The sequence below is a fragment of the Thunnus albacares genome, chromosome 12 (genome assembly GCF_914725855.1).
Source record: "Thunnus albacares chromosome 12, fThuAlb1.1, whole genome shotgun sequence".
Lineage (NCBI taxonomy): Eukaryota > Metazoa > Chordata > Actinopteri > Scombriformes > Scombridae > Thunnus > Thunnus albacares.
The window spans coordinates 10,664,941-10,687,132 of NC_058117.1; the positions used below are offsets into that span (position 1 = coordinate 10,664,941).

Genomic DNA, 22,192 nt, shown 5'->3' on the forward strand with positions numbered 1-22,192 from the left:
GTCAGGGGGCCCCAAAGCCAGATCCTCTGTTTAAAGTGAAGAGGAATGATAATATACTTTATATGTATAGCACCTTACATACATGAAATGCAGCTCAAGGGACTTTGCATAAATTGCATAAAAACACCAAGTATGTAGGTGCTAAACTGTTCAGGGTCTGACCTATTTCTTAGGTGGAAAAATCCAGTTTTGGTGTCACAGTCAATGTGTTTTATAAAATTCAGGTCATGATATGGTAACAGCCAGATGTTTTGCCTCTGATTGAACCAGTTTTCAGACCACATACAGTATAATTCTATCTTTCTTTGATTCCTTACTTCTGTTTTGTTCTCATTTAATTTCAAATAGTTGTTAGTCATCCAAGATGTGATACTCTTGAAGCAGTCAGTTAATCTACTTATGTTGTTTTGGATAAATATGCCTGTTGGGTGGCTTTTCCTTGTCTGTGCTCAGAGGTCGGTATGCTCTCTCTCTCTTTCAGAGCCTACAATGTTACTTAGATCAGATGTGACAACAGCAAAATTGTCACTTTTTCCAATCTCCACTCCAGCATTGAGATTTAATCATGCAAGTCATAAAAGGTGTTTGGTTTGGAGGCAGAGCATCAGTAGGCTGCTGTATGCTGGAAATGGTGAAGTGAGTGATTACCTACATGCGTGTGAGGGGCGCTGTTCATATTTACTCTTCCTCACCACAGGTTTCAATGTTTACTGGATATACTCTCTTTGTGTGTGTCTGTTTGTGTGCGGTAGAAGGTTTATTGCTGAGTATGTGTGGATGTGGGTGTTGCTACTGGAGACAGAAGGCAAACTAACCCACCAGCTTTCTCCTCACTCTAATGTAGTGGGGGTGGGAGGTCGAACATAACAGCTTGCATGAGCTGACAGATCATTCCAGGCTGCTGTGACTGATCCTGTTAGTTATTCTCAGCATTTCAGCATTTTTGTTTGGTTAATCAAGTTAACATTTTTTTAGGCTTGTTCATCCATTTAGTTTTTTTGCTCTCTTTTTCTTTTGCTTTCTGTATGTGATGAACCCTTTCTGATTTAGTGGATGTGGTTTGCTCAGCAGTATGCTGCGTGTCATTTAGCTAAGTTCCCACACCGACCTTTCTAATTTCAATACATGTTATCACAGAAACAGGAGCAGTTTTCACTTCTCTATGGACGCAGCTGATGACGATGTTTTAACCACTTTACCTCTGACTGTCAGAATTTGTGTTTGACTCTTCAACAAGAAGTAAGAAAGTACATTTATTTAAGTTCTGTATTACTTACCTAAAACATCTGTTTTCAATTTTATCTTTCGAGGGTTTTTTTAAAATTCCAAACAAAAAATTGGAGTGTTTTGTTCTGACCTGAAAATTGAAGTATTAAGAGGAAATAAAACATGATCTGCTTGGCACACAGTGAGTCTTTGTATAGATAAATCTTAATACTTTTAAAAAAAATTTTCACTCCACATTGTTTTAAAGTGCACAGCAATCAACTCAACACTGTTTTAAGTGCAAAATGCCGCACAGATAACTTTAAAATCAGAGTACAACAAATATAGCCACATTCAGGAGTCTTATATTCAAATGTTTGTATTAAATATTCCAATAAATGTACACTATACAACCTGACAACAGTTCAAACATCAATCCTGGTGCCCATATACTTGGCAGCACACCAAACATCTCTGTACAAGAGAAGAAATGACTGTGAGGTTTAAAATAAGACCTTCTAAGAATCAACTAGAGGTCATTCAAGTTTACTTACAGATCTCTAAGAAGACTGAACAATCCGGCAACAATAAAAATCCACCTTCATTAAAGGAAGGAAGAGTAGGCGTTGTTAATACTTTGGATTTTCTGTTAATATCCAGTACACACATTAAGGCACAATATCTCACAATATGCTGGTACGCATCAATTTTTACTGTCACTTAATGTATTGCACAAAAACCATGTTTTACATGCTTTACTTCCCAGCATGGCTTGCAGTCATAGAGGTAACAATTTCAACATTTCCCCTTCTGACAACATTTGTAATGCAGCAATAACGCAATCTGAGACAGGAAATTTGTACACACTTTGTTTTGTTTGTTGTTTTTTTTTGCTGATGATACCTTACTTACTGTACGTTAACTTAAAGTCCTCATCCACTCAAAAATATGTTTTTCTTCTTGTTCCCACAGTTGGATGTTTGACTGTCACTGTGCAGAATGATGTACAGTATGTGCAGAGTTGTTTTCACATTTATCAGTTGGAAGTGGAAGGTTTTTTCAGTTCTCAAATATTTAGGGGTGGGCCTACAAGCAGGATTTATGACATTAGAACAAGTTTGGAAGCCAATCTTGGTCCAATATTCAATTTACACAAATGTGATGTGGAAACTTGAAGCCTCCAGTGCACAAACACTGAGAGTGGACTTTTAAGTGAAGTAAGAGACGTCTTGTGTAGCAGGAAAACTTCTGAAATGAAATATATATTCATATATTCATATTCATAGATTCTAATGAGGAAGAAGGAGTAGATTTTAAAGATTTAATGCTTTTTTGTGTAAAAAAAACCCCCATAATACACGCATTATTGTTCCAAGCACAGTTACTACCACTAAAGTACATGAATACTTCACCACTGAACACACTGGACTCTTGCTGCTTTAGAACTACGAAGAAGTGAGGATTTTAAAGTTGCATACATAGCATGCATAGAAAACCAGAGCAGCCATACTGTACTGTTAGAGGCTGGCGTGTGTGCCTATTTGATCTCAAGGTAGATTTTAACCACAATGGCACACACACACACACAAGAGTTGTGGGGGAAAACAGGCTGTCTGCCACCCAAGATAACCACAGCTGGCAATGTGCTGGCTGACATTATCAAGTAAAACATATGCAGAGTGTACTGTGCAATAAAACAAACTATGTATAAAGTGACAAGATCCTTGTTTGCTCATTGTATCATCAGGATGTTGGCACTGTGGGTTGTGCTGCTTTGCTGAATCAGAAGAAGAGGGTAAAACCTGCCTGAGCAGCACTGCCATGGACACACAGAACCAAGTCAGGTTCAAACATGTACGGGTTTGATTGTATTCCTTTGTTCTTACCAACTAAACTCGTCATGCTTCTTCAACTGCAATTCAACCTACAAAATGTGATCTGTTCTGGTTAGAATTCAGTATTTTAAATCTACAGATGTTTTTAACCTGAGGGTCAGACTGATGGACAATACAGGTTATCTGTGTCCGTGTCCTTGACAGCTTCCTTCATAACATTGATGGTGACAAATGCCTCTCTATACCAGTCACCAAGGAGCTGTTCAATCCTTATCTGACTGCCTGCACACCCAGGAGCTCAAACAATACCTTTGACATGGACTAGAAAAATCTATAAGTCTCTACTTGTCCTTGTCGACCAGTGTTAACTAGTCCTGGTCACACCTATGTATAGTCAGTTTTTCCATTCTTACTGGCAGTCGTGCAGGATAAGATGAAAACTTAATGATCCATGTGGGGAGACTGGATAAAGCTCCACAATCTAGACCATTTATTGAAACTTGCAAATCAAATGTGGAGGTTATCAGGCTAACTCCTCATCAAGAGAAGAAGCTTATATTGAGTATCCAAAGCAGAACCTGGTCAAACTCTCTTTGGGTGGAGTTTTCGTGGACTTCATGGAGCAGAGGAGTCTGCCCAATCAAGTTTTATCAAGAGGAGTGGCGCAGTTTTCCTCGATACGATGGAAAACAAGCATTAATGGTTGACATTGTTGAAAGGTCATTGTTATTTCCTCCCACAGTACTCCACAATCACCAAGCTGCAGCCCACTGTTTCTGACCTTTCCCTCATTAAACTCAGTCTTTATACAGAAAAAGGTGGGAGTGGGTATCCTAGTTACTGTTTCAATGACAATCCAAGGTTATATCAGCCATTTGCTTCTGTGCCTGGAGCTTGTGGGATTTGAGTGACCATTGTGGTCTGCTCTTAGTGACCCCCACAGTCCCTGCTCTGTGTCATAAGCAACTTTGTTGACCCTCCATGTCTAAACCAGTTATCATGTCCTTATTGCGGACACTTTCTTGAATAAGTACCTAGATAACGGTGAGAGAAGACTGACCTGTGGGGCCACATGTTGCTGTCTGACAGCAACATGCTTCTAAGTTTTAGTACTGACACCAAACTTTTTTTAAATACCTCATTTACTACAAACCTTTCTTCTTTTCATTCAAAAGCCCCCTGAGGCAAATTTGTGATTTGTGATATTTGGCTGTACAGATAAAATTGACTTGACTTGACAATTTAACAAAAGAAGAAAAACTTGAATAAAGACCTTTGCCCTTCAGTCTGAAATGAGCAATTTTAAAAATTTAAATCAGGATATCAAATCAAAGTAAACAAGTTTATGAATCTGAACAGATATTGTAAGTATTATAACTGTTTTTGATATTCGATGCTACGGACACATTTGTGTCACTTCCAAAAAAGTATTGAGGTTAGGTAGTGAACCCTAGTTTTCTAATGAATACTTTAAATCTGAAGTACTAGTCATTTTGCTGCTCCATGTGCAACAGGTCAGAATTTGATTCCAACATTTTGGGTAAATTCACTTTCTTACGAAGAGTTAGAGAAAAGATTGCTAACTGTTAGCTTAGCTTAATTTAGCTCAGCATAAAGACTGGAAACAGGAGGAAACAGAGAAAGCGGCTCTTTCTAAAGGTAACAAAATTCTTCTAACATGTTAGTTAGTGAACTTTAGAGGTGCTGGTATGAGGATTTTGTTACCTTTGGACTAGGGCTGGGCGATATGAACAAAATCAAATATCACAATATTTTTTACCCAATACCTTGATATTGATATTGCGACAATATTGTAGGGATGATTATTGGTGCTTTCACAAAATATTAAAACTTTTTGATAAATAATAATCAGTAATGTGGACATAATGACTAAGTGGGTAAAGGCAAATACTAGAACTGCTAGAATAGTCTGGTAAGTTCAGAAAGTTACATCACCTTACTGTAATGCAGCCTTTAAAACCAGGAAAAGACAAAACTTATGCCATATCATGATATTACGATATTCAAAATCTAAGACGATATATACTCTCATATCACAATATCAATATAATATCGATATATCGCCCAGTCCTACTTTGGAAAGAGCCAGGCTAGCTGTTGTCCCATTTCCAGTCTTGGTGCTCAGCTAACTGGAACAAACTGGCTCCAGTTTCATAGTGAACACAGAGACATAAAATTGTTATCTAACTCTTAAGAGGAAAGCAAATATGTGTATTTCTCAAAATGTCTTCAGTTATACTTAAAGTTTGTTATAATGTTGTAACATCCTGTAAACAACCCCACAGGGCTTCTCCAGGCAAACTTCAATTTATTGTTTGTTAATTTATATTGCCTTCACATCCTGATTGTTCACTGGGGGAACGTTTCTGCTTCATTTCTCTTCCCTTAATATATTTTGGTGGCATCACTTCTCACAGTATAAGCCTCTGATGATAAGACTCTAATCCATTTTAGGTTGGTTGTATTGTCGCTGAGGATGTGCATCAGTCAGCTGTCAGTGTGGGCCACAATGGGGCTCAGGACAGCCATTCAGCCTGCATGTTACTTCCTGTTGAATGATAAAGACCCCCAGTCTGGCACCAGTGAGCTCCCAGTGCCCACAGATAAACAAATGAGTTCAGAGGGGTGAAGCAGCCTCCTCACTTGTGACATAATAGGAGATAAATAAATATTATAAAAAAACAATAACTTTATATGCAGAAAATGGATGGAGGAAACCGTTGATCCCAGGGGATGAAAGCCACAAAGACGATGGCACAGATGTTTCCTCCTTTTACTGCTCTGTTCAGCTCATCTAGTCAAATCTGATTTGAATGTAATTTTACTTGAAGCGAGCTACTGTGGCATACACACACATCAACTAACATCAGACAAATGAGGAGACACGAATGTCACATGTTTTGTTTTGGTTGTTTGATGTTGTGGTGTGTGATCACTTGACCAGGTGTTGAAGTCTTCCATATTTAATGAATCACAAACACTGGGACCTTTACACTGATGATTACAAGCTGCTTTAACTTGCATTATGGACAAACTGATGCCACATACAGGCCAACAATAACTTTAGGAAAGTTTTAGATTACAATGTTCCGCAAAACATGATGAAATGATGTGTGAGAACAGTTTACCACCCAATCCTACTTCCTTCCAAGCGGTGAAATCCACAAATACTTTCATCAGCATCAGCAGCAACATGTTGTTTTGCTGCTAATGTGTTTCCTCATCCTAGATCCTGCATCCATCTGATAAAAGCAGAAGTGGGCAGAAGAAGGTTTGAAATTCTGTTCTTCATCACGTAGCAGAGGAGGAGGATTTTCTTCACACGGCTAAATTCTCAGAAAAAAAACAACTCATGAATTCAGCTGAATTGCAAGACGGTTCCTGTTTAGTTGGAAAATTCACTGACAGGCAAACCAGATGTCCTTTTCAAATAAGTATATTTAATAACCTGCTTTAATTACATTTAATCACCTGCCGCGGCATTTCAGAGTGGCTTTCAAGTCCGCGCCTGTATATGGTTTTACTTCTGCAGGATATATACACATTGTCATCCTTGTGTGCATAACACTCATGGATAAACACACACGTCTGCTCCACAGCCTTCTGCAGGAAGAGGTAGAGGCTGGGTGTGACCAGTACGAGCATGCCTTCAGGTTTGAATTGGGATTTACTGGGCGGTGCAGCAGGTTCTGCGCAGAGTGGTAACAAAGGGCAGATCTGGAGTAAATTATGTGCCTGGTCTGGGTTTAATGATATCGTGCTCATCAGAGTCAAGATTTTCACTTCCTCTCTTACTGGTATTTGTTGTATCTAATGTCTGCAGACATGTTTTTTGAAGCTGTGCAGTGATCTAAAACTGAAATCCTCTTTAAAATCCAAACATATATGTCAGCTGGGTCAACCCCAAAACTAATTAATCAGTTTTCTATGCAGCCAGTGCCACTGTTTCTTATAGTTTTTCATAATAATTATGTTGGCTTGGCTCTGCAGGAAATCAAAGGGAGGCACCTTTTTCCTCAGTTTTAATCCCGGGATTCCTTACAGCAAACAGATACGCTGTTGATTCAGCTTCATGAAGAAAGCATAACTTCTTGAACTTTGTTCCTCTTCATCTGAGCCCTTTGCAAACAACATGGAGAACGGAGTCAAGCTCGCCAAGCTCAAGAAGCCACACGCTTGAAAACCAGATGAGAGCCTCAATTATGACAAACACATTCAACTGCATCTGAGAAGAAAACCCCCTTGGTTCACAGAAGCATCTTTATCGTTGTCGCCACTATCGACCAATCAGGGTTCCTCTTCTCAGATCGACCACACACTCCTCCTTCTCCTCCTCCTCCTCTTCTTCTTCTTCCTCCTCCTCCTCCTCTTCCTCCTCCAAAACACATTAAAACATAAAGACGACCTGATCTCGGCTCACTCCCGCATCGACAGCCTCCATCAGCGGTTCTGCTCCTCTCTCCTGTGTGATTCATCTTGCAAACTGTGAGTTCACTTCTTTTAGTAGTCGTGCGTTCACGCTGTGCCACTTTTTTTGGACTTTGGCACAGGCGGTATATCTGACGAGCTTATAAATCGTGCAGGATTTATTATTTAATAAAGGCTGCACAACTCGTATTGTGAACTATGTTGGTGATCGCTGTGTTTATTTTTGCTCTTGTGTAGCGGATTCAGGTAATAATTGTAATGCTTGAGGTGATTGTAATTCCAGATGTTGAGAGCTGTATTCGCTTCCCTCAGCAACAGCGTTTTTCCACAGCTGCCAGTGAAAGGACGGCAATAAGTAGCAATTAGAAGACGCGTTTGGATTAGTTTTAGTGGCAAATTGCATTGCTTGTCATGAGGTAAATGCAAAGTTATACCTTGAGAGCGAAGAGCCATTTAGAAGTGCAGGAAGTGACTGTTTGGATGTTATGTAATTAAAAAAAAAAAAAAAAAAAAAAAGAAAGAAAGAAAGAAAGAAACAAAGAAAGAAAAAAATTGGAGTTGTCCAAAATGTGAAAGCAAAATGAATGAAAGCAATAATTCTCTTATTCTTTACAGATGTTTTCCCCCAAATAAATAAATAAATAAACGGACATGTTGTTGATTATTCAGCAGAGGAAAAGCAGAGCTGCAGATGAGATGAAGTCATTAGAGATGCTCTTCCCAGCAGACCTGCAGCATTATGTCACATCACTGTTATTAACTCTGGTCTCTAGACAGCACTTGTTCATTAATGTAAGTGGACTGAAGGTTTGTCCATGATGCAGCACTTATTGATCAGACTGTTACAGGAAGCCAGTCTGGGTGTTTTTCTGCCCTGAAACCTGAGCTGCAGGCTGCTCATTAAACACACAGCTGAACAAACTCCACAATAATATTACTCCTTCAGGCGATGGAAATGATAGGTGATTGTTTAGATTATCTCCGGTTGGTGTGGTTTGCAGGTTTTTATTAATCAGTGTGATGTTTGATATCGAACTGCAAACAATACGTCATGCACATCGAGCAGCAAGATGTGGTTGCAGTGTGTGGATCATAGATGTATAGTATGGAGTTTATACCCTGTGTATGGACATTAACAGTGTTGTGTCATCACAGTCAACATCAGCTCTCACTGCAGCAATAATCCCAGTGCCACACTGACTTGTAATCTGGTTCTTGTGTAATCGGGGAAAACAGTAATCTGCATAATCTTGCAACCTTGGTGGTTCAAAGGCTCACTCTCATCACAATTTTAAGTTTATTTTTTTTAGAGTGAACTTCCTCTGCGTCAGTGATGCTGAGGAATTATACTGGAATGTGCCACAGTTATTTCAGGGGATTAATTTATTGGAGCAGTCTGCAGTCGAGCGCATACAGTAGTAATAAGATAAGTTTTGTGTTCACTCCATATCAGCAATGAAAAAAACAAAACAGGTAGTTTAAAAAATGTATGTCATGCACGTTGAGTTGTTTTGATACTGATACAATTGTCCTCTCAGTTGTTTGCAGAAGTGTTATTAACTGATTAAATACACACAGTACAAGCTTCCTGTATCAGTCTGCTTTCAGTTATTAAAAACGGTGTTACAGGTTTTATCGGCTTTATTTTCAGAAGTGAGATCAGGTTTAGGTTAAGCTAGAACAGTAAGGTTAGCTAAGGTTAAATTAGGTTGAGTGTTTTCTCACTTTCAAACACCTGTGTGACAATTTATAAATTGTTCTTTGGAGTTCAACATGAACACGATCCGACAGACTAAGGCTCAAGGCAACTTCAAATATGATCTCCACACTTTTCATAAAAATCTGCTTTGTTTTTGGTGATGCATTAATAAGAAATTCCACAGTGTTTTTAAAGGGTTTTACTGCTATAGGGAATTTTCTCAATCTGTACTTAAAAAAAGAAAGATGGCTTTTACACTGTCATAAATGTCAATCAATGATTAATGATACAATTTATGTAAGAAAACCCCTCCAATGGCTACTGCATCTTAGCAATTAACATATTTGACAGCGGCAGCAGTAGATGTCAAATAACAGGTTTAAGAACTAGTTTATCTGGTTTACACTTTACACTCAAAGCCCAAATATAGACAGAGGCCTCATTTCAAGATAACATGTATTTATAACCACTGTGGGCTGTTTCCCACAACTCTACCAAAGCATGTCCTGTTAAGTACGTCAGCTCAAAAAAACATCACCATTATATTTGCATATCCTGTTCAATGCATCTCTCTCGTCCTCTGTGACTTTAGGATTTTGCAGAAAAACTTTGCATTGCAAAAACATTAAAATCACTCCTTGTCTTTCTCTGTCTGCATCTCCATATTGCTCTCCCCTCCTCGTTCCTTCCTCTCGTTTCCTGCCATCTGTTCTTCTCTCTCAGAGCCATCATGGTTTCCCATAAGGAGTTTGTGGGTGCAGGGAAGGAGCCGGGACTGCAGGTGTGGCGTATTGAGAACCTGGACCTGAAGCCAGTTCCTAAGGCCCTGCATGGCAGCTTCTACACCGGAGATGCCTACCTGCTGCTCTTCACCACCTCAGCCCCTTCATACAACATACACATGTGGCTCGGTAAGACGAGGGTACACAATGTTCTCATCAGTGTCAGATTATGCTTTTTAATAACCAGCAATTTAACACATTCTAATAATACAGTTTTAGCTTCTTATTACTTTTTCTTTGCTATTTTTAGTTATTTGAAATCTTGTGCAAATCTTGCTTAAAAAAGGACATGGTCATATTGTTTTCGAAACAGGAACAGTCTTTCATTGCATTTTTTCAAAAAATAATCTACAACACATTAAGTATCAGAAGCCATTTTGCTTTAGCATGTTCCCATAGGGATGATATCACTTTTAATGTACTACTCTGTTATTTTATTTTATGGTTTTATTGTTTTACAATTGTCATTTTATGTTTCCACCACATTGTTATGAATAGAGTGTTTATGTGATACTCTGAGGTTTGTTTTATGTGAGCTCACCCAAGTAAATTTCTATAATTTAAACGGCAATAAAGTATTGAATCTTGAAGTGACTTAAGGTGCTCTAAATAATGCTTATGAAAGAGTAACTGTATTTAATTGGTTACTTTTTAAAGTAAGACAAACTTAAGTAAAACATTTCATACATTTTAAAAAGTTAATGTCCTCAAAAGTTGACTCACAGACTGTCTGTGCACGACAGTAAACATTCCTGCATTTAAATACTTTCGCACAAACCCCAGGCAGATGCACTAATGTCACTTCAGGTATTATGTGACTTAGAGAGCATCTCAAACTTCCTCATATGGTTAACAGCTATCGCTGTGGTTTTTGAGTGACTATAGATCAGATGAAGCAGCAGACATCGGTGCTGAAACATTCTCTCCTGTATGAGTCTCCGAAATGTTCTACTCTAAAAGTTACAGCAGTTTGTGAAATTCCTCTCTGCAAACACACACAGTTCCCTCTCTGTGGTGTCTGCTTTGATGATAGGCCAGGACTGTGCAGAACAGACTATGACATGCAATTCTTAATCTTACACTCAAGGTTTTTCTCATGCTTGTTTAATTATTAGTTACATAATAAAAACCTAAACGAGTCTGCTGCATGACTCACATCTCGAATACCCCTGTAGGCCACGAGAAGCAGGCACTGGTCCCTACATGTTGGTGCTGTTTCCTGCCAGGCCTCCTCTACCGTCAGCAGGCAGACGGGCCTTTTAGTCCTCTGCTGCCAGTGTAACCATCTGTTAGATGTTGCAGCAGAATTAACACAAGAAAATAATTAATCCCACTGTCTGGGATCAATGTTAGTCATGTGAAATTTTGGAATAGTTTTATACATGTTGTGTGCCATCTGGCAGTAATAGCAGGATACAAAGCGGCTCCGCTGCAGATGTGGTCAATGTGATTCAAAGCCTCCGTGCCTGACTGAGAGGTCTCCTAAGGTCGCTGCAGAGACTTGCATGCTACAAGTTTCTCTGCTAATGTAAAGTAACATGATGCTTTTAGAGAAACTTGATCTTTGAGCAATGTGATGCTATTAAAGGACTTTGTTGGAAAGATGTGAAAAGAGTACAAATGACTTCCTCTTCCAGGCGATGAGTGTTCACAGGATGAGAGTGGTGCCTCAGCCATCTTTGCCACACAGCTGGATGACTTCCTGGGTGGTGGGCCGGTGCAGTACAGGGAGGTGCAGAACTCTGAATCCAACACCTTTCTGGGGTACTTCAAGTCAGGCATCAAGTACCAGGTGAGCTTCACAGTACAGCAGGGACAGCTGTGGGTGGGTGCTGTCAGTAACTGAATGAAAGGTATTCTAGTAGTTTTGGACCCCCACAAGGCGTGTAAGTGATCTAAGATGTCATGAGATTAAAACTATGGTAAGGAGTAAGAAAAAGTTCATTTCTGCTACACAAAATTTGGTTTACTTTTCTCTAATTTTTGCTTTTTCCTTTTGAAATATTGTATAGTTTTATCTCTTCTGGCCTTTACAAATTATTCAAATGAAACGGTTTGTGAAGGAAAAATCATGGACTGCTAATAATTCATAGATATGCACCATATGACGAGGGGTTGCAAGTCAACATTGCTTGGTTTAAGGGTTCACAGTTTATATACAGTCAATGATTCACAGTGTTGACATTTAACAAGTATAATGTTTGCCATCGTAGTTTCTAATTAACACTAAACACAAAGTACTCCTGAGGCTGAAGAGACATTTCAGTCTGGACCAAAGCAGTAAATGGACAGACCAACACTGCCAACCCTAGAGCCACTAACATGGTTAGCTCTAAAAGGTTAGCTCCATATGAATGACTGTATGAATAAGGAACAGACCTGGACAATGATCTTTAAAACAATGCCTTCTTTTCATGTTCTCAGCGTGCCGCTCATAAATGTGCACCACAGAATGTAGTGAATAGAGGAACCGAAACAATGAGAGTCAAGGTGACTCATAATTTGTCTTTGACCTAAATATACACTGTCCACTGGGTTTAATGATTGTCAGCCCTACATGAACTCTGCCACGCAGTTTAGTCGATGGGTCTGAAGTTCAGAGGAAACACAAGATCCCTCTTTTGCTTCTTACATCACAGGGTGTGTCTGACTGACTGCAACCAAGATAACCGGCCTGTTCAAAGGAAGACATTTTGAAAGACACAAACTAGGCCACTTTTTTTTTCTTCTTACCACCCATCTGTTTTTCATTGCCATAAAAAAACCATCCAAACTCCTTCCTGGCTTGGGTTGGATGTAATTAGCCCAAATACTTGTTTACTAGGTTTGCAAAGTCAGAGAGTGGAAACTCTGCTCTGCATATGTGCAGGAACTTCACTTCCACACACAAAATCACATAATGTTCTTCAGTAACGGAGCGAGAGACAGAACTAAAACTCATTATCTCCTCATAGTTTTGGTAACTCCACTGTTAGGAAACAATCCTTCCATTAGAATAAACAGTGCCTGCATTGTTGCCATGGAAAATTTTATTGCCTCTCTCTCGAGAAAGGCACAAAGACGAGCAGCATGAATGTGGTTTTCATTTTGAGGCCAAAATAGCCATTCCCCCAGAAGCTAACACGACTGCGCCTTTGAGGGGAAACTGCCAAGCCCTCAAAGGACAATTAAAGAACAAGGAAGTCCCCTTTTCTTTTTGTTCTCATGCACCGAAAGAGGTTAAAGTTTGCTTTAGTTTCTTTACATTGAAAGGTTCATCCACTTTACTTTCCTCCAGCAGAAAGTGTGTTTGTCTGTTGTTCATTTGCATGTCTTGTAAATACCTGTTTTGTTTAATGGCTTCACCAAGGACGGCACATTACGAGACAATCCTGCCTCCAAGGTACAACACTGTTGCACAGAACATGATCCTCCTTCTGTCCAGGAGCAGGCGGCATCATGTTAGTTATATTCTCTCCCATTTGATAAGGGGTTTATTAAGGTTTATTGGTAGTGTTAGCTATGATTTATAGTACGTAAGTTACTCTCATTATTTGGCAGTAGAATTTACGGCCTTTTGTACTTTGAGGTTTTACAGTGTTGTGTAAAACTCATTTCACTTTCACTGTGCAGCAAGTTTTGAGCTCCTTTTGTCATGAAATCATCTGACTCCACACATCCTACCTCAAATCTCTTACTCATGCATTTGTGACTCTGTTTATCTTGGCACCATGCAGAAGCTGTAAACTAAATATGATAAGTGTATATGATGTAAATTTAGGAGCTATTTCTTGCCTTAATTGTGCTCATGTACATATTCATTTTCAGCTAGTTGTACCCGAACATAACCTCACAAAAATCATTGTTTTTTGTCGCAGAAAGGGGGTGTGGCCTCAGGTTTTCAGCATGTGGTGACCAATGACATGAATGTGAAGCGTCTGCTTCACATCAAGGGTCGGCGGGCCATCAGAGCCACAGAGGTGGACATGTCCTGGGCCAGCTTCAACAAGGGAGACTGCTTTATTGTTGACCTGGGAAAGGTGAGCGGGTTTGATCTGTTTGTGTGTCAGTGATGGAGGAAGAACTCAGGTCCTTTACTTATGTAAAAGTAGCAATACTGTAATTATACATCATCACAAGTAAAATTCTAGCCTTGAAAACATAACTTCATCAAATCAATCAAATCAAATCAAAATTTAAGTACTCTGTTAGGAAGGAAAATGGCCACTATGAGGGCTATACTATTATATATGAATAATTTATTATTACTGATGCATTGCATTTAAACTGTTTTAGTTGGTGGAGCTAATTTTAATTTATGTTCTATACTGTTAGGTAGTTTAATCTGTTACAATGTAACAGCAGCAGCAACAGAGTATTTTATAAGTTCATCATATGTTTTATGATGCCAAATCTTTATCTGAAAAGTTATTTGTAACTAAAGCTGTCAGATAAATGTAGTGGAGTCTAAACAATATTTCACTCTTAATTTTAACGCAGTGGTAGTATAAAGTGACATCACATGAAATATTCAAGTAAAGTACAAGTATCTAAAATGTGTACTATTTGTGCAATACTTGAGTAAATGTATTTAGTTACACGAGTAACAAGAGTACAAGAGTGTGTATCTGTGCATATGCTTCCGACTGGGTGACTAATAATTACTATATCTGTTGTAATAATAATGGCATAGCTCTGCACTGTGATAAGTATGTTTACTGTGAAATAATTAAGGTTTCCAACTTCTCAATATTCTTTTCCTTCCTTTCCTCTCCTGTAGGACGTCTACCAGTGGTGTGGCAGTGAGTGCAACCGCTTCGAGAGGCTGAAGGCCTCTTCAGTCGCCATTGACATCAGAGATAATGAGAGGAACGGAAGAGCTAAGCTGCACATGGTGGAAGAGGGGGAGGAGCCGGCAGCAATCATAGAGGTGACACACACACACATACATTCCTCCATTTTCTCTCCCTCTCCTGGTGGATCTCAGCCACCTCAAAGGTGATCTCTTGTGCTCAGAAGCTATAAGTGCCGTTGACGCATTTTCACAGCCGAGTTAGTTGGCGTGGGAATGAGTAGACACAATGCTTTCCTTTGTAATGTGCTGATCATGTGCCAACTCTGTGCCAAGGCGGCATTGTAAACACTTCCTTTACAACAAGCGAGGAGGGTTAAGTCCAAAGAGGCCTAATGAGAGAGAGGGGAGGGGGTTGGTTTACGGAATATATTTTGAATCTTTTTTTTAATCTGAGAAAAACTGTAAAACACAGAGTCTAAAAAACAAATTGCTATCAAGGTTACTATGTGGGTATCTGTGTGCATTTTGTGTACAAGTGATAATTAATAAAGAAAGGAGCACAGTGAGTCATTGGTCTGGTTTTTGTGTAGGCTCTGGGGCCCAAATCCACCATTGCCCCTAGTACTCCTGATGATGACAAGGTGGACACATCCAACAGGAAGAAGGGTGCCCTCTACATGGTGAGTAACACAAGCTGAATTCAACTCAATATACTGTACAGTATATAGTGTGTCTGTGGCTTTGACTTGAAAAATAAGATTTCAAATTATTCTGAAAACCAAAAATTCAACATTAAAGCCTGGATCTAGTCCCCATATATGAACTACTGAAAATAATTTTCTAAAACCAAGCTATAAATCATGCTTGTAATAGAGAAAATGTCAAGATGATGCATGTTTCACATACTGTGAGTCCTTGAATGTAGTTCATATGATAAAGTCTACACCATTACATTCTGCAATTATAAGTAGAATTTTAATATTGTAACAATGAAAGTAGTTTTAAGGACAGTGAACAAACACATCCTGACGTATCCGAAATTTGAAAATTGATCTGGCAGCTGATGATATCACTCTACTCTGCAGATCTCTGATGCATCTGGTTCGATGAAGGTGTCATCCGTGGCTCCATCCAGTCCCTTCAAACAGGCCATGTTGTCTCCTGAGGAGTGTTACATTCTGGACAACGGGGTGGACAATAACATCTTTGTGTGGAAAGGTGCCAACAGGGTTACAGTTTCCATAACACAGCAGAAAATGGTTCTAAATAAACTCCTAATATTATTTTTCAGCTTTCCACTCCACTGTTTCTTTGCACATATTGGGAAAAGCAAGTTAGAAAAAAATAGTGCACACTGCATGCTAAATTCATGAAATCAGCTGTTGAGTCACTCTAAATTTTGTAAAACTCTCTGATGGTTGTTGGTAGGATTTAGTTTACATATTCTCAAAGTAGCACAAAGGATAGTCAAAACACATTTTGAGAATGATGGCCTTCTCATCATGTCATCCTTCTTTGACTCCAACCAGGTCCCAAAGCCAACATGTCAGAGCGCAAAGCAGCCATGTCAGCAGGTCAGCAGTTCATCAAAGACAAGGGATACTCCAAAAGGACGCAGGTAAAGCCGTCACGTACATTATCACTCTGACAGAAAAGATGAATGTCTTGCATTCGCTTCCACTCACATAATTATTATGATTTGTGGGAATTTTCCTCTGTCATAAAATGTATATAAAAACTGTTGAGGCCAATAAATCACATATACGATTCCACACTTGAAGAGGAAGATGCGGATAATTAAACTCAGGCTATAATCTCTCTCTGGCTTGTCTCGCTTGCAGATCCAAGTGCTTCCTGCAGGAGCAGAGACGACCCTGTTTAAGCAATTCTTCAGTGACTGGAGGGACAAGGACGAGAGTACTGGCCCCAGTAAGGCCTACAGCATTGGCCGCATTGCCAAAGTGAAACAGGTGCCCTTCGATGCCTCCACCCTGCACTCTAACATAGCCATGGCAGCTCAGCACGGCATGGTGGACGATGGCAAGGGCAAGGTTCAGGTAAGAGTGTGCTAAATAGTGAAGAAAGGCCTTGATAAAGCAGTGTAGTTGGTGAGTTGTGTACAGTAAAACAGCTGTGGGTTTGGGTTTTAGATCTGGCGTGTGGAGAATGGCGAAAAGGTGCCTGTGGATCCCTCCTCCTACGGTCAGTTCTACGGCGGAGACTGTTACCTCATCCTCTACAGCTACAGACTGGGAGGCCGGGAGCAACACATTATATACACCTGGTGAGTATGTGTCTGTGTGGGTGGGGCTGTAAATATGCATACAAACATACAAACATGCACGGTGTTATTACTGCATGAGAGTACGAATCAAAAGCTGTGGTAGAACGAGCTGCCACACGTAGACCACATACTGTAAACTTGATTACCTGATTCTAGGAAAACCATTAAGACTATGTGTGTTTGTGTGTGTGACTTTGTCAGGCAGGGGCTGAAGTGCACGCAGGATGAACTGGCAGCTTCAGCATTCCTCACAGTAAAGTTGGATGACTCAATGGGAGGATCCCCAGTTCAGGTTAGAGCATGACACAGCTTTACTGTCATTCATGTTTAAAAACAGGTTCCAAGTCTGTACAATCCTATAATGGTCTCTGAGCTGTACAAAGCACACTGATTTCTTAAGTGTAAAAATCTGGTTAATTGGCCAATTAAACACCATAAATGACTGTGACTAAAGAGTTTAAATGGAATAATAATAATGATAAATTTATATTAAAAGTCATAAGAAGGGGCTTTGTTTTTTCAAGCAACAGTTGCATGAGTTGTTCTCTCTGAATATGAGAAGAAGATTGTGGAGGTGGGGTAAGAAGTTGCAGCTAAGTTGTCAAAATGGAGAACCAAACTTGAAACTTTTACAGAAGAACAACATATAAACTTACCGTCTAAGCAATTAGCTCTTAGCTGACAGAATTAATAAAAAATGATACTCAGATCTATTAACTCCTAATTATTATGGAGGATTTAGTACAACTGACCAACACTTATTATCTCAATAGTAACTTCACTCTTGTCATGAAAAAAAACAAGAACCCAGGATAACCAGCAGAGGGCGATGTTCCTTTAATTTTCATTTTGATCCCAACCTGCTATTGTAGCACTTCTTTACAAAGCACATGATAACTGTAGGATTTAAAGTATCTTCATGACCATAACAGAGTTGATCAACAAGTGGTTCTACATCATCTCCTGAAATGTGAAGCTTCATTTCATTCATCCCATTCTTGATACTCTCTATTGCGACAATGTAGGCGTCAAAACATCAATAACAATAATATAATAATAATAATCAAGACATAAAACTGTTCCAGACATTTTTATACTTACTTACTTACTTAAGTATATATATATATTTTTTTTTACATTTTTCTTAAAGTAGCATACATGTATTTTAGGTAGTTTTTATGTTTTAGCCCATTTACTTCAAAACACATCTGCTTTACATCACAGGTATCATTTGCGAAACACAGTGTTTGAGAAATTTGAACACACTGCATTACCATGCAATGATTATGTAACATTGACAAATCCCTGTGACGCAACATTAAGCAAGTTTCAGGAGTCTGCTAAACCAAAAATCAAAATGTGTAGAATTTGTTCAATAATGGTGAGCAAAAAATGTAAAGAATCATACTTGGTCAAGAGCTAAAAGGAATAGTCCTTTAAATTTTCATATCGGTCTACTGTTAAACTTTTCATAATACTTTATATGCTATGGTTTGGTACGGCAACAAATAGATATATTATTGAAACATTATAGAATTATAATTGCTACATAATTTAGAGTTACATTCTTCTCTTCTTTTTCTATTACATATCGTCTAAACTAGGACAGTTACAACTGACCTTCTTGTGGAGTGTCTTAATGACTCAGCTATCATCCACAGGTGAGAGTGACTCAGGGCCAGGAGCCTCCCCACCTGATGAGCCTGTTCCAGGGCAAACCCATGATCATCCACAGCGGAGGAACGTCACGTAAAGGTGGACAGGTGCAGGCCAGCAGCACTCGCCTCTTCCACATCCGGCAGAGCTCTTCCCGTGCTACCCGCGCTGTAGAGGTGAGCTGTTTTCCAGTATATGGGTTCATGTGTGTCCTTGAGTACAGGACATTGTGTGTAGAGATTCCTTATTTCCACCTCTCACAGATCTGCATTTGTTTCCTTAGGTTGAGGCTTCTGCCTCCAATCTGAACACCAACGATGTATTTGTGCTGAAATCCCCCAGCGCCCTGTTTGTGTGGCGGGGCGTGGGTGCCAGCGATGACGAGATGGCGGCTGCCAAGCACGTGGTGGGCTCCCTGGGTGGCAGTGCCAGCCAAGTGTCAGAGGGCAAGGAGCCAGGTGGGTGTCCTCTGATGTTCAACATACTATATCTAAATCAACTGCAGGACAACTGTTGAACAAGGTTGTTACCTGATACTTCCTCTATGAAGACAAACTGGGGCGGGGTGCTGGTCAGGATGGCTTTTTCTTTATCTGTCGATGGTGATATTTAGAGAATATCTTAGACACAGCTGTTGTCATTTTGACAGATATGGAGGAATGATGCACTTTTACATGTGCCTAATGACTACACAATAATAGAAAGTCACAATTTAAAACAAACTAACAGATAAATTTAATCTCAGACATCACTGATCTAATTTTGACATAACTTTAAGGAATAAAGCAACTCAACTGTTCTGATTTTATTTAAAAAATGCACCAATTGAGCTGATGAAGGTACTAAAGTTTCCAAATCTGAAAGAGCCTGCTTGCTACACAGTCATGTCTAACTGCTTCGTGTGATATCATGCCTACAGATCTAGATTTCATACAAATTACACTGCTGGCTGATTTGTCTTATAAGATTTTGATAAGTCATGACTGCTGCACTCCTGGTCTGGTTTGGATGAATTTTTGAGGGATGATCTTGTTACTGACTGGTCCAAAGATTGCCTCTATGACTCTTGAACGTGATTCACTTCCTGTTCAAACAAACAAAGCGCAAAATATGAGACAAACTACTTGAGGCTAATAGCTGTTGTGTTTCCTCCCTCCCAGCTGAGTTCTGGTCTGCTCTGGGCGGCAAGAAGGATTACCAGACCTCCAAGAGCCTGCAGAACATGGTCAAACCCCCACGTCTGTTTGGCTGCTCCAACAAAACTGGAAGACTTATTGTAAGTGAAATAATAAAAGTCTGTTTTTCTTAGTAGTAGCTTACATGTGTAGAAGATTTTATTTAGTCTAATCTATCAACACCATTGTGTTAATATACTTTGTTACACTATTTTTTTTGGCACTCAGGTTGAAGAAGTACCAGGAGACTTCACTCAGTCGGACCTGGCCACTGATGATGTCATGCTCCTGGACACCTGGGACCAGGTAAGATGAGCTCTCTGTCATCATCAATGGAGCCTGAAAAACAATTATCAATGCATCACTTTTAGACTTCAGAGATATTCCACAGATGAGATAGAGGCCTGTATAAAGATCTGCATTGAAGACTGCCTGACTGTGAATGTTTCTTCTTCCTCCTTATAGATCTTCCTTTGGGTTGGCAAGGAGGCAAATGCAGAGGAAACTACTGGAGCTCCCAAAATAGGTTTGTTACACTGAAACCCTAAAGGGAGAAACACATGTGCCACTCAGATCATACTTTCTTAAGGCAGACACTTGCTGCCAGAAAACATTACATAGCTGTTGGGTATATTGAAGGTAAATTGGGATTATCAAGGCATCCTGCATACAGTATGACAGTAAACTTTGTGTGATTGGGAATCGTCTGTCAGTTCTGAAAGAATCACTCACAAAGTCACTTTACAATGAGAACATTTCTCTGTAGCTCCAAGGATCCACTATCACCATTAATAAGATTAGCCTTATAAAATATAATAATGTCATTTTTGTTCTTGTTTGTAACAGTGTTCAGGGCAGATGGAACTTTAAGACTTCACAAAAAGTTTTAAGTAACAAAGTTTTGTTTTTACACATAAAATCACCTGTATTCAAATTAAGTTATGGGGCAATATTAATCTGTTACCGTAGTTTAAAACAGTATTCGGCTACAACATTTTAAAGCTGCAGTAATCAATATTTTTAAGGAACAATGGAAAAAAATGTAATGTGAAAGTTGTCACTCATAGTGACAAACCAACAGAGAATTATCACTCGATTCTACAGTTCCCCTCAGCTTTACGGAGTGTTTTAGCCTCTTTGGGCTTATTGTTTTGGTTTTATGGCTTGCAGCAGTTTCTGGGCTGTAAAACCACTTTTGATTCACTCTCACTGCTCTCATTGACCAGTAGTACCCTCAGAGTCATTGAGATCAAAACTAGTTATAAGGAAAGTGAGTATTGGATTTGCATTTGCCAAAATTAATGATTATGTTCTTCTGTGTCTGCTGAATGTGTAAACAGCCAATAAAATGTCAATGTTTTGTTTGCAGCTAAGTGGGCAAAAATAGAGAAATGCAGGTTTAAATGTATTTTATTCAAAGTCAGTCAAAGTCTCATTTTGTCTCCTGTTTCTCTCTTTATTTTTCCTTTCCTCAATCTATTTCTCATACAGCTAAAGACTATGTGGACTCAGACCCCTCTGGTCGTAGAGGACTGCCCATCACCACCATTAAACAGGGAGCGGAGCCTCCAACTTTCACTGGCTGGTTCCAGGCTTGGGACCCCAAGATGTGGGAGACAGATCCATTGGACAGAATTCGTGCCCGTTTCTGAACACCAAAGTCCAGACTCTTTCTTCTGCTCTGACTCCTTACCTATCCAGCACTTCCTATTGCCATGTTGTTTATCTTTATCTCCGATCCGTAAGTGCCAAAACCAAAATGTTATCACCGGTAATCAGGTTGAACGGCTGCTTCTATGCCTTGGTCATGCTGCAGTGCGGCAGATGCATCACATCAGTATTCATATGATTTCCTCTTGTAACATTATCTTTAATTGATAGAAGTAGTTTATTGATCTGTTGCATCCAACAGCTTGTTGCCTTCACATCTTCATCTGAGGCTCTAATTTGAATAAGAACTTGGATAAAAGGAAAGGAAGCCATTTTAGGCAGCTGGATATATTCTCTGTTTCTCTCTGCTTTCTGTCATTGCAGTACATTAATGTCAAGAGGACACCATCATGCTTCCCTTTCTCTCTGTCTTCACAGACTTTTTTTCAGTTTACTTCATTGCTGCACTATGTCTACATGTGTTGTGTTTTATTGTTGGTACTGGAATGTTGGACACATACTAGCATGCTGCATTTTTTTTTTATCATACTCTGTGCTTGTGAATTTTAAAAGGTGTACAGTGATGTGTACGCATGTCAGTTGTATCAACTCTTTATTACTTGACCCTGAAATGCTCACATAGGTGGCTTTTAAATAAAACTCCCAAAATTTCAAACCTGTG

The 22,192-nt window shown here is 39.4% G+C and overlaps 1 protein-coding gene across 1 annotated transcript; it reads left to right on the plus strand.

Moving 5' to 3' along the window:
* The first annotated feature begins 7,412 nt into the window (after positions 1–7,412).
* Positions 7,413–22,186, plus strand: scinlb (scinderin like b). Its single transcript, XM_044368763.1, has 17 exons — positions 7,413–7,547; positions 9,913–10,100; positions 11,609–11,763; positions 13,829–13,990; positions 14,731–14,880; positions 15,336–15,425; positions 15,831–15,963; positions 16,275–16,363; positions 16,587–16,802; positions 16,896–17,029; positions 17,231–17,321; positions 18,691–18,861; positions 18,969–19,143; positions 19,846–19,961; positions 20,089–20,166; positions 20,326–20,386; positions 21,352–22,186. Exons 2-17 carry the CDS (start codon positions 9,920–9,922, stop codon positions 21,510–21,512), a joined length of 2,163 nt encoding a protein of 720 aa, XP_044224698.1. The 5' UTR covers positions 7,413–7,547; positions 9,913–9,919; the 3' UTR covers positions 21,513–22,186.
* Positions 22,187–22,192: the final 6 nt, after the last annotated feature.

Bases quoted from the DNA above. Each gene is read 5' to 3' on its own strand.
- scinlb (XM_044368763.1), top strand. From the start codon at position 9,920: ATGGTTTCCCATAAGGAGTTTGTGGGTGCAGGGAAGGAGCCGGGACTG. The intron at 13,991-14,730 runs GTGAGCGGGTTT...CCTCTCCTGTAG, and splicing joins TTATTGTTGACCTGGGAAAG to GACGTCTACCAGTGGTGTGG. The intron at 20,387-21,351 runs GTTTGTTACACT...TTTCTCATACAG, and splicing joins TACTGGAGCTCCCAAAATAG to CTAAAGACTATGTGGACTCA.